We start from the raw sequence: 11913 nt of genomic DNA, 5'->3' as shown, positions 1-11913 counted from the left end.
ATGAGTACCTGGTTAACAGCGTTGTCTCAGTCCAAAAAATTGTAACAGCGCCTAACAGGCGTCATGTCCCGTCCTAATGTTAAATGTTGCTGTTGGCCAGGGACCCCTTGTAAAGCGCTTTGAGCACATTTAGTGGATATTGCGCTATACAAAAGCTCAATCTTAAGAAATTATAGTTTTCTAATGGGAGGGGTGGAATAATATTCATTACCATCCAACTCTATTGAATAGCAAAAACAGTTGTAAGGAATTTTCCAGAAGAAAGAAACACCATACAGTACGTAAAGGTTCCTTTATTGGTATTTTATGACCAACTTTAATCCATAAACAATTTTATACCTACATATTTATTCACAATTTACATTATATTTTCATTCAAAAGAACACACTTCATTTTAAAGTTCAAAACCATTCTATTCACCGACACCCTTTCTCAATCAAACTAAAATTTAAAAACTTAAGTGACTAATTCTATCTGTAACGACATACAAACCAAAAAATTTCCACACCACATCACATCAATTTCATAATACTAATACAGAGACACAATAACTCATAACTCCGGTCAAATCCTAAACCATCCAACTATAATAAACATCGCAAAAAAAAAAAACACAAAAAAAAAACCCATAAAACTTATCTATAATTCCCAATACCACGATACTATCCTCTTCATTACACAGACACAAGAAGCAACGGTGACACCAAACCAAAACAGACAATGAAAACGAAATCACACCCTTTATAGTTAAAACGGAGCTAGGAAAAGATAGCGGGTCCATATTTGGTGGAGGGCTCCTTGTTGAAATCTGGAGGGTCCGGAACCCGTTCTGGGAGGATGTGAGGCTTGGGGACGTGTCTGGGACGGGATGTCTCGTGGAGTCTCACTTTGGCAAAGTAGCCCAGTTCTGGACGCTCCTGGTCCAGTTTGTCCTTGATGCAATTGTCGTACGTCTTTTGGGTTTTGCGACAGCTGGAGGAAAAGGAACATGATTTGATATTAGAAAATATGTTATCATTATTATTACTACTATTATTAATATTACTATTACTATTATTATTATTATTATTATTACTATTACTATTATTATTATTATTATATAAAACTTACTGCAAGGTTAAGATCTTCAGAGACAAAATGTGAAAATGGATGAACATTTTGAACAATTGCCAAAAAGTCCAATTTTTCGTGCATTAACCCCCATGTTTAGAGTAATTGAGATGATAAATTATCGTTGATACTCTAGATAACTTCAGAAGAGTGGGAAACTGCCCGTGCATGTTCAACCATCCATCAACTCTCCTTGTCAATACATTGATTGGGGGTTGGGGGGTAAATGTCATTTTTTTAAAAGGAGGAAAATTCCTCTTTTGACTCCAAAATTGCGGATCCCCACGGATCTGAGGAAAACCATCAGCACTGATTATTGTGAGTTCTACCAAAAAACAGGTGAGGCTCACAAATAGGGGGTCCTGATAGCTCATTTGGTAGAGCACTTGCTTCACACGCAAAGGGGCTGAGATTGATCCTGAGGACGGTCTAGATTTTTTTCGAACTCCACTGTCCAGCCAGCAGTGAATGGTTAGCCGGGTAGGTTAGATTTGGCGAGAAGTACATTTAATTGTGATAGACTCATGTCCTATCTAAAGGAGAGCATGCATTCGAGATTTTTTTCGAACTCCACTGTCCAGCCAGCAGTGAATGGGTAGCCGGGTAGGTTAGATTTGGCGAGAAGTACATTTAATTGTGATAGACTCATGTCCTATCTAAAGGAGAGCATGCATTCGAGATTTTTTTCGAACTCCACTGTCCAGCCAGCAGTGAATGGTTAGCCGGGTAGGTTAGATTTGGCGAGAAGTACATTTAATTGTGATAGACTCATGTCCTATCTAAAGGAGAGCATGCATTTGCTAATGTCTGTTTCATGCTATAGAATCAGGGATAAACTCCGGCTCCATGGGCCAAATGGCTCTGAAGGAAAATTTTTTTTTTTACTACTCACAATTATATAGAATTTACAAAAATTTTTAAAAAAAAAGGCTTTATTGGATTCTGTTACCAAAAATTTGAGCCTTGACTTAAATCTATTTATTTTATTGAGGAAAAAATTAATGCTGTTTCTAGTAAAGTGAGAGGCTAAACAATCTGATTTCACAGAGACGCCAACTTTCAATTTGGCTCACAGGAATTTCAGACACCGCTCGAAGGAATTCAATGCTGAAAGAGGAATTTTCGCACACAGAAAAAGGGAATTGGGATGGTATTTGGTATTGTGTTTAAATATTGTATAGATATAAATAGATAACTGATTAGAACTATATTATGATATATAAACATATTGCCAAATACAACTCCAAAGTTTCCTTATTTCAAATGAAGTAAAGCTCCAAAACCTAATGGTAGTGATTGTAGTAACGGTGGTAGTGAGGATGACGTGGTGTTGGTGGTTGTATTATTATTATTATTATTATTATTATTATTATTATTATTATTATTATTATTAGTAGTAGTAGTAGTAGTAGTAGTAGTAGTCGTAGTAGTAGTAGTAGTAGTAGTAGTAGTAGTAGTAGTAGTAGTAGTAGTAGTAGTAGTGTTGTAGTAGTAGTAGTAGTAGTAGTAGTAGTAGTAGTAGTAGTAGTAGTAGTAGTAGTAGTGATGATGACGATGTGATAATGGCTGTTGTAGTAGTAGTGGTAGTGATGATGATGATGTGGTGGTGGTGGTAGTAGAGTAGTGATGATGTAGCGGTGGTGGCTGTAGTAGTAATGATGATGTGGTGGTGGTGGTTGTAGTAGTAGTGGTATTGATGATGATGTGGTGGAGATGGTTGTAGTAGTAGTGGTAGTGATGATGCAGTGGTGGTGGTGGTGGTTGTAGTAATAGTGGTCGTGATGAAGATGTGGTGGTGGTGGTTGTAGAGTGTGTGTGTGTGTGTGTGTGTGTGTGCGATTGAGAGAGAGAGAGAGAGAGAGAGAGAGAGAGAGAGAGAGAGAGAGAGAGAGAGAGAGAGAGAGAGTGCTCAAAGTGCATGAAGTGCTAATTAGAGAAACATGATTTTGAAAAACCTAACGAGGCTAAAGTTTGAGGTCAAAGAATTTGTGATGAGCTATTATTGGCAAGTACAGGAAGGTGAACATGAAAATCAATCCAGTGAGAGCAATTTATTGATTTGTGTGTTTGTGTTTGTGCATGTGTGTGTTTGTGTGAAGAGGGAGAGAGAGAGTGAGAAAGAAAGAAAGAAAGAAAGAAAGAAAGAGAGAGAGAGAGAGAGAGAGAGAGAGAGAGAGAGAGAGAGAGAGAGCGAGAGAGAGAGAAAGAGAGATGATGACGATAAGGAGGAGGAGGAGGAATTTTCAAGGAGTTTTCTAATAAAATGAATTTCAAGGAGTTTTCAAGGAGTTTCTCTCAGCAATATCATAATCAAGGAGTTGTCAAGAAGTCCTTAAATTTATAAGGAGGCCGCCGGAACCCTGGTAGTAGTGGTAGTGATGATGATGTGGTGGGAGTTGTAGCAGTAGTAGTGATGATGTGATGGCGGTTGTTGTTGTAGAAGTAGTGGTAGTGATGATGATACGGTGGTGACGGTTGTTGCTGTAGTGGTAATGATGATGTGGTGGTGGTGGCTATAGTTGTAGTGGTAGTGATGATGATGTGGTGTTCGTTGTAGTAGTAGTGGCAGTGATGGTTGTAGTAGTGATGATGATGATGTGGTGGTGGTGGTTGTAGTAGTAGTGACTGGAAAGGGAGGGGGGTATCCTTGGAACAATTTAACCTCACCGGAATTTGACGGAAGTTGCCCGTAACACAGAATTTTTTGCTCCAGACCGGATTTTTTCCGGTGAAACCGGAGTTTTGGCATCAACTGTATTTCAGATCAGTTTGATATAACACCTTATTTATTTATTTATTTATTTATATTTATCTAAACTTAAAAAAAAATCAAGTTCATCTTTACTTAATACCAGATTCAGCACCAATCTGAAATTGGAGCCAAAGTTTCGTAATTCTGCGAATAGTTCTTGGTAGTCGTAGTAGGCCGGTCTGCATCATCAATCCATTTGCATATTTTGAAAAAAATCTTATAAAAAAAAAGCCATGCCATACTGGTTTGCAAGTCTGAATTAAAGTCTACGTTCATCATTGAAACCGAGTTGAGAGACGGGTCTGAGGTCAAATTGATTTTACAAACTTAAATCTTAATGAATGGCTCACTTTTTAAATTCCATGCTTGGTCCAGAATGGTCGATACACTGCATGTACTGGTTGAATTCAGCATAGCAAGACTTCTTGACTTTCCCTAAGAACTCAAAGCCGCATCTTGTCACGGCTTTTCCTTCATTCAAACACCTCCTTGGGTCGTGCTCCTCAGCTCGGCACAACATAAATTCCTGCAGAAAAACATGAATTAACAATCAAATAAATAAATGCACATTTGTGAGGCTGGCTGAGAAAACCCAGGAAGATGCGGCAAGCTTTGATTCGAGATATGAGCCAAAAGCGAAGACAAAGTGTTTCCCATAGCAACAAATTTTATTTAGAAAAAAATTCATAACAGGTTCTAATAGACATAAAAAGAAAATTTAAAGGGGTAAATGATCAGAAAGATGTGTTCTATACCACTGTATACATAAATCAATTTATTAAATTTGGGCATCTTTCCGGGTTTTCTCAGCGAGCCACATATATGTCCAAGTGTTTCAATCATCCGGTGGTATAACACTCGCCTTCAAATTGGAAGGTCCATGTTCGAGTAAACAACACAAGAAAAACCCCCCCAAAAAACAAGAACCCCCCCCCCCCCTCCACCAAAAGAAAAACAAAACAAAACCCCAAAACAAACTCATAATAATAATAATAATAATAATAATAATAATAATAATAATAATAATAATAATAATTAGTAATGTAGTTTATTTACATTTTGCATTCAGTCCTCTATACAATTTCAATTACAATAAAGCTCTAGGCTCTTAGGCTACTACTGCAACTGGAATGAATGTTATCTACTATTTGCAGTAGTACTGCAAGTAATGAATATGAACGCTATCTACCATTCGTAGTACTACTGCGAATTGAGGAAATCATTATTTGCAGTACCACTGCGAATAGAGGTGTCCATATGTTATATCACTTTCTGAGATTCTTAAAAGCATCAATTGGTAAAGCATACCGTTCACAAGCAACTCATTTTAAAAAATCTAATTATTTACTTTTTGGGTCCCTCTGCCTAGCCTGCAACACTGCAGTGCTTGGGAGGTGCTACTGTCAGAGTCCGAGGCAGATCATGCAGAAAGAACTTTGCAGAAGCAAGATAGGAAAGATTTTTCACAAATCATGACTTTTTCCGTTCATTAAAGAGAGACGTTAATAAATCTCATCGTTAATGAGTAACTACTTTCCTAATTGATGAATGAGAGAAAACAAAAGTTGTGAAGTGAAGAGTTTTAAAATGTTGCAGTTGCAAAGAAAAGACATGGAGGTATGTTTTTGTAAAAAAAAAATATCTTTAAAGGGAAGGCGTGTTCAAATCGAATTGGGATCAAATCGAATCATTACTAACTGGAATAAACTGCAAGAAACCACAGTATCAGCAAAAAATTTGAATAAATTCAAAGCAGAGTTGGAGATAAGCAACACCCTAGGAAACAAGTTCAATTATAAAAATTGATAATGAAAGGTGTCTGGGGATAAAGAAAATTGGTTATCCCCAGACGCATGTAGCAAGTGGGCAGAAAGATTTTATGCAAAATGCCAAACTAGGCGTGAAAAATACCAAATATTCTGGAAAAAATACGAGTGGTTGTGTCCCAAAACAGTTAATATATCAAGTGATATTTAACACAAGATGAAAGTAAATAGTGATCAAATGTCAAATCCAGCTCTTTTAAAAAAATTATTTTAAAGCAAGTCGATCAATGAAATTTCTTTTGTTACTTTGATCTGAAAACGTCAAACTGGCAATTCGACTTTTTATTTTCAACCAGGAAGAAAGTTGTTAATCATCAAATCTGTTCATAGTCCACCAACCATTTAAATTTTCACTACCTACCTACCTGTTAACTTTATTGATCATCTCTTGTTTCTATAATTTGCTCATTCTGGCCACAATTTTGGGGATGACCGGGAATTATTTTTTATTGCGCGGACGAATTCCTAGGCCATGGTGTAGTTCACACAAACTTTTTTTTTTTTACTTTTTCTTTCTTTCTTCCCAATTGATGTTCATTGTTTTCACTTTTGTTCCGAGTTCCGAGCAAGAGTTTTTTAATCAGTTGAATTTTTTATTTCTCCGATAATATTATTTCATTATTTAATTTGCTGTAGATCTATTATTGTTTTTGTTTTTTTGTTTTGGTCAAATGATAATATTAATAATAACAATAATAATAATAATAATAATAATAATAATAATAATAATAATAATAATAATAATAATAATAATAATTGTTATTATTATTACTATAGTGGAACCTCCCGATTACGACACCTCCGAATAGCGACAACCTCCTGATAACGACATTGACCCGTGGTCCCGATTTTTTATCTATTTAAGATCAGTAAAAATAACCTCCAAATAACGACGCACTTTTTGATAAAACCTCTGAATAACGACATCATTTTGGCGATTTTCGGCCGTTTTCGTAGATATCTGATACTAAAAATACTGAGTATGAGTACTCAAGTTTATAAAAACGATTCCTGCTTGAACCAATGAGAACACAGCCTTTTTTTTTTTGACGAATCTTGGCTGATATGCATTAATAAAAACCAAGGTATAAATGTAAGTGTAAGCAAGTAAACACAAAATCTTGGAAAATGTGATACTATGTGGTGATAGAAGTGTAGTAGTAGTAGTAGTGGTAGTAGTAGTAGTAGTAGTAATAGTAGTAGTAGTAGTAGTAGTAGTAGTAGAAGTAGTAGTAGTAGAGGTAGTAGTAGTAATAATAATAATAATAATAATAATAATAATAATAATAATAATAATAATAATAATAATAATAATAATAATAATAATAATTGTTATTATTATTACTATAGTGGAACCTCCCGATTACGACACCTCCGAATAGCGACAACCTCCTGATAACGACATTGACCCGTGGTCCCGATTTTTTATCTATTTAAGATCAGTAAAAATAACCTCCAAATAACGACGCACTTTTTGATAAAACCTCCGAATAACGACATCATTTTGGCGATTTTCGGCCGTTTTCGTAGATATCTGATACTAAAAATACCGAGTATGAGTACTCAAGTTTATAAAAACGATTCCTGCTTGAACCAATGAGAACACAGCCTTTTTTTTTTTGACGAATCTTGGCTGATATGCATTAATAAAAACCAAGGTATAAATGTAAGTGTAAGCAAGTAAACACAAAATCTTGGAAAATGTGATACTATGTGGTGATAGAAGTGTAGTAGTAGTAGTAGTGGTAGTAGTAGTAGTAGTAGTAGTAGTAGTAGTAGTAGTAGTAGTAGTAGTAGTAGTAGTAGAGGTAGTAGTAGTAATAATAATAATAATAATAATAATAATAATAATAATAATAGTAGTAGTAATAGTAGTACTAGTAGTAGTAGTAGTAGTGTTTTTGTGGGAGGAGGAGGAGGAGGAATTTTGTTTGTTTTAAAGGGTTTTACAGCGCCTGTGACACATCTATGTCATATCAGCGCCAGTAAAAAGGAAGAAACTTGGATAGTAAAAAACATTCTAGATTTACAATTGAAATGACATAAGAAAAAGTAAGGCAAAGGGGAATGGTTTAAATAGGGAACAGATGTAGATTCCATGAGCACACTATCAGTGTACTCAGTTCAGATCACCTAAAAGTCTCATCCAGACACACGCACAAGAACCCTCTAAGAGGAATACACTACAATGTTTTGTTTGTTTTGTCAATGTAATTAAAAACTGGTCCCGCGGGCCTTACCACGCCCACTTTGTCCGCCATCTTGGAAACCTCTAAATAACGACACCTCCGGATAACGACATAAAAACTCGGTCCCTTGCATGTCGTTATCGGGAGGTTCCACTGTATTACCATCATAATCATTATTATAGTATTATCAATAATAATATATTATTTTCATTATTAATACTCTTATTATCATACTATTACTATTCTTCTTCTTCTTCTTCTTATTATTATTATTATTACTATTATCATTATAATTGTTATTATTATTATTATTATTATTATTATTATCATTATTATTATTATTCCCTGCTCCGAGGGAAATCTCTCTTTTTCTTTTTTTTTATATTTTGACCTAAACCTTAGAGTTTTTTGTTTGCTAAACCTTTATGTAAATGTTCCGTTTCTGAGCATGAATTTCTTAAATTGTTTTTATTTTTAAAACAATTATTGTTTTTTTTTAAATCCTCTATCTGACCATTTGGTCGCTCTCTGAATATTTCTGTTTGTTTGCTTTCTAATTATTAATTCTTTTTAGACACTATTTGAGATCGGAGTGGGGACGAATATAATTGCTAGAAACTAGAAAAAAAAAACAAGAGAGAGAGAGAGAGAGAGAGGGAGAGAGAGAGAGAGAGAGAGAGAGAGGGAGAGAGAGAGAGAGAGAGAGAGAGAGAGAGAGAGAGAGAGAGAGAGAGAGAGAGAGAGAGAGAGAGTTTATTAATAAAAAAAGAGGTGGGGGGAGGAGGGATGGGACATTTATCCCTTTCAACGTTCTGTAAAAAGAAGACGTAATCTAAAAAAAAAAAGTGAAGTTAGGTAGGGCAGACGACTAAATCATTCGGCTATGACACCCACTCCGAAGTCGACGCATATTGTGTATATGTAGTAACCACTGATTTTAATGTTGGTTAATTTTATGTTTTTATAGATATTTTATTAACTTTCCTTATTTCTATGTGCATTTGGAAACATTCCAAATTCTGGAATGTGGATAATTGTTTAAAAGAGCGGAGTTTCAATTATGCGTCTGGGGATAATGAAAATTCGTTATCCCCAGACAGGCGTCTGGGGATAACCAATTTTTGTTAATAGAGAGCCTCGCCTTTGGCCTACCAACCTCCGCTGCACGTCCAACTCGCCTTGAGCATGCATTCACGTAAAATATAAAGATTTTTTTAAAAAACCTACCTCTGTTTCAAAAACTAGCATCTTTCAACTTTCTAAGAAACATTTTGATTTTTCAGAACTTTAGTTCGTTAAAAAATACCGGCCAATCTGACCCGTTGAGTCGAATGAAAACGAAATTTTGTTGTTTACACGGTTCAAAGGAAATGTCGTAAATAAGCTTTCATGGACTTCCTGTGTTGTTTTTACAGTGTCACGTGACCTTTTTGAGAAATTTGTCGTCTGCTACAAATAATTAGACCGGTAGGGGGTAGATATTTTCGTTGGCGAAGAGAAAAAGTGAGTATTATTTCTTGGACTTGTAGAGAGGCCTGGGGTCCACCAGCAGTCAAGTTGATTGAATAAAAGAAAAAAAGGCCTTTTTTATCCGCCGCCACCACCACCGTGAGAGTGGAGGGGGGGGGGGGGGGGGGGGGGTGCATGCCGACGAGAGGGAGACGTGTCGATTGGTGACCTTGGTGATGTAGACATCTCAAGGATGCTGGCAGTTGCAGTTGCAGGTGTTCTTAAACCCTTAACAGCGAAGCTAATTTTTTGCTTTTAGATAGTAGTTTGCTTTTATCTTTATTATTGTTAACGGGGAATACAGCGTTTCCACCAAGAGAGTAGTCAGACTATCACAACTCGGACTTCAATTGTCTATAATAGTTTTGCCGTTACTTGTCTTTTGATGATAGAAGATTTGGTGTTAGGTCAAAGATCGAATTTCGCCGCTAAAAGGTTGCATTGCTACTGGGTTTGCTCCCCCCCCCCCCCTCCTCCTTTTTTTCTTCATTTTTTTCAACTTAGTATTGTTGATTGCTATTTCCTTTTTTTATGATTAGCAAGTGCCGTAGGAGTCTCACAGGATGCAGGAGTACTGCAATTAACCCTTTGCCCGTGACATTGATTTTTTTGTTTTCAAATAATAGTCGTCATTTATATTATTTTTTAACGCAGAAAAAAAAACGTTTCCACCATAAGAGCAGTAAGAATATTGATAAAAAGCGCTTTGAGCACGTTGGGTGGATATTGCCCTATATAAAAGCTCAAGTTTTTAAATTGTAATTTGTTTTTTGTCTTTTGATGAAAACGGTAAGATTTTATTTTTGGTCCAAGTAAGATTGATATTCGCCTTTAAAAGGTTAAGTTGTTTTGTTTTTGTTTCAGGTTTTTGCTTTTTTTTCAAATGCCTAGTGAGAGAGAAACAACAAAACAATCATACATGTATCTGCAAACAGCAGAACGTTTTCATTTTACAATGAGATGGGAAGGGGAAGGGATAACACTATGACAAGAGAGAGAGAGAGAGAGAGAGAGAGAGAGAGAGAGAGAGAGAGAGAGAGAGAGAGAGATGGGCGGGGGAATGGGGGGGGGGGGGGATAGTAAGGGGGAATGGGAAAAGATGAAAGAAACAATGGTTTGCCTGATGACGTAGATCAAAGGATTGTTACAGCGGTGTTCACGGTGCGTACTTCGTGAAATTTTAACCTTTTACAGTGACACTGATTTTTTTCTCCAGATTGCTTATGCAGAATAGATCGTTTCCACCAAGAGAGCAGTAGTAAGAGTATATTTCGACTCGGGCTTTAATTAAACTATACATCGCAAAGCTTGTCTTTTAATGATAACATTAAGACTAAGATCTGGAGTTTGGGGAGTGTAAGATGGAATCTCGCCATTAATGGTTAAAATTGTTTTGATTTTTTAAAAAATAACACACACACACACACACACACACACACGAGCGCGCGCGGTCACGACAGCGAGGACCATCTATTGCTTGTGTTGCAACGGTAAACCAGTTTACGTGTACGTAGATCCTGAGGCTAGATGCCCCGTTACCGTGTACGTAGGCACTCCCGAAAAAAAAAAAAAAGAAAGAGACACACACACACACATACACACACACACACACAGTCTCGCATCCGCTACGAACTAATTTTGCGCACCAATTTTTACTGCACTAATGCACCAAATTGCATACCTATCTAGGGACACTTTTTTCCGTATCTTTTTCTCAATAAACTTTTTTAAAAACCTTTGTTTTGCGCGGCAGGCGGCAGGCGGCAGGGCACTTGGCACTAGGGGGCACCAACCATTGGACAGACGAAAAAAAAACACGATTTCGCGAGGAATGAATCATGAAAATATTTAGGATATAATTTCAAACACAACTTTTGAAATTCATCAAGGATTGTCTAGTACCGAATGTTTTTTGATAGAAAACAAATGTAGCTTCAAATCTAAACTGCTTTTGACGGTAAGCGGTAAGTTTTTATTTATTTTTCTGTCCAAACGAATGATTTGTCCTGGTTATAGAAGCTAAGTATTGGTAACACCGGCTCAGCTCTCTAGATGAGGAGATTAATTAATGAGGAGGAGCGAAGGAGACTACACCAAGTCTAAGAGCTCTATACAGAGGTATCCAGGGATAAACGAGGGGTTGGCATTTTCAGACTTCTCTCTAACACCAACACTACAGTAGCGCAGTCTGTAGTAAACACTTCACTAAGAGCAGCAGCAGTCACAACTCAGGAACATGATCATGTGAATGAATATTCTATGTCAATTCAATTGCTAAATCGTAAAGAAAGCAATCGTAAAACTAACCTTTGATACATTGTCACAGTACTTCCCGAGATGGTGGGCAGCTGTTCTGAAGACCGATGAAGTAATTTCTAGTTCAGGAACGGTCAATTCCTCATTACTTGGTAAGTAATCCTCGTTTTTGTACGGCATATTTCTACCAGGTAAATTTATCGAATCAAACTTGACCTTCCAGTTTGTTTTGCCTTCCGAATCGCAGAGTGATCTCCCTTCCACTTGGGT

The 11913-nt window shown here is 36.5% G+C and overlaps 1 protein-coding gene across 1 annotated transcript; it reads right to left on the bottom strand.

The window, feature by feature from the left end:
- Positions 1-278: 278 nt before the first annotated feature.
- On the bottom strand, positions 279-11908 carry LOC144957867 (NADH dehydrogenase [ubiquinone] 1 alpha subcomplex subunit 8-like). Its single transcript, XM_078889357.1, has 3 exons — positions 11695-11908; positions 4214-4389; positions 279-973 (listed from the first exon to the last, which is right to left on the bottom strand). Exons 1-3 carry the CDS (start codon positions 11821-11823, stop codon positions 760-762), a joined length of 519 nt encoding a protein of 172 aa, XP_078745483.1. The 5' UTR covers positions 11824-11908; the 3' UTR covers positions 279-759.
- Between the last annotated feature and the right edge of the window lie 5 nt (positions 11909-11913).

This window comes from Berghia stephanieae, chromosome 12 (genome assembly GCF_034508935.2).
Source record: "Berghia stephanieae isolate SIO BIC M18660-M18661 chromosome 12, UCSD_Bste_1.3, whole genome shotgun sequence".
Taxonomy (NCBI): domain Eukaryota; kingdom Metazoa; phylum Mollusca; class Gastropoda; order Nudibranchia; family Aeolidiidae; genus Berghia; species Berghia stephanieae.
The sequence above is the reverse complement of the archived record's forward strand: the minus strand, read 5'-3'. Positions and strand labels throughout refer to the sequence as shown.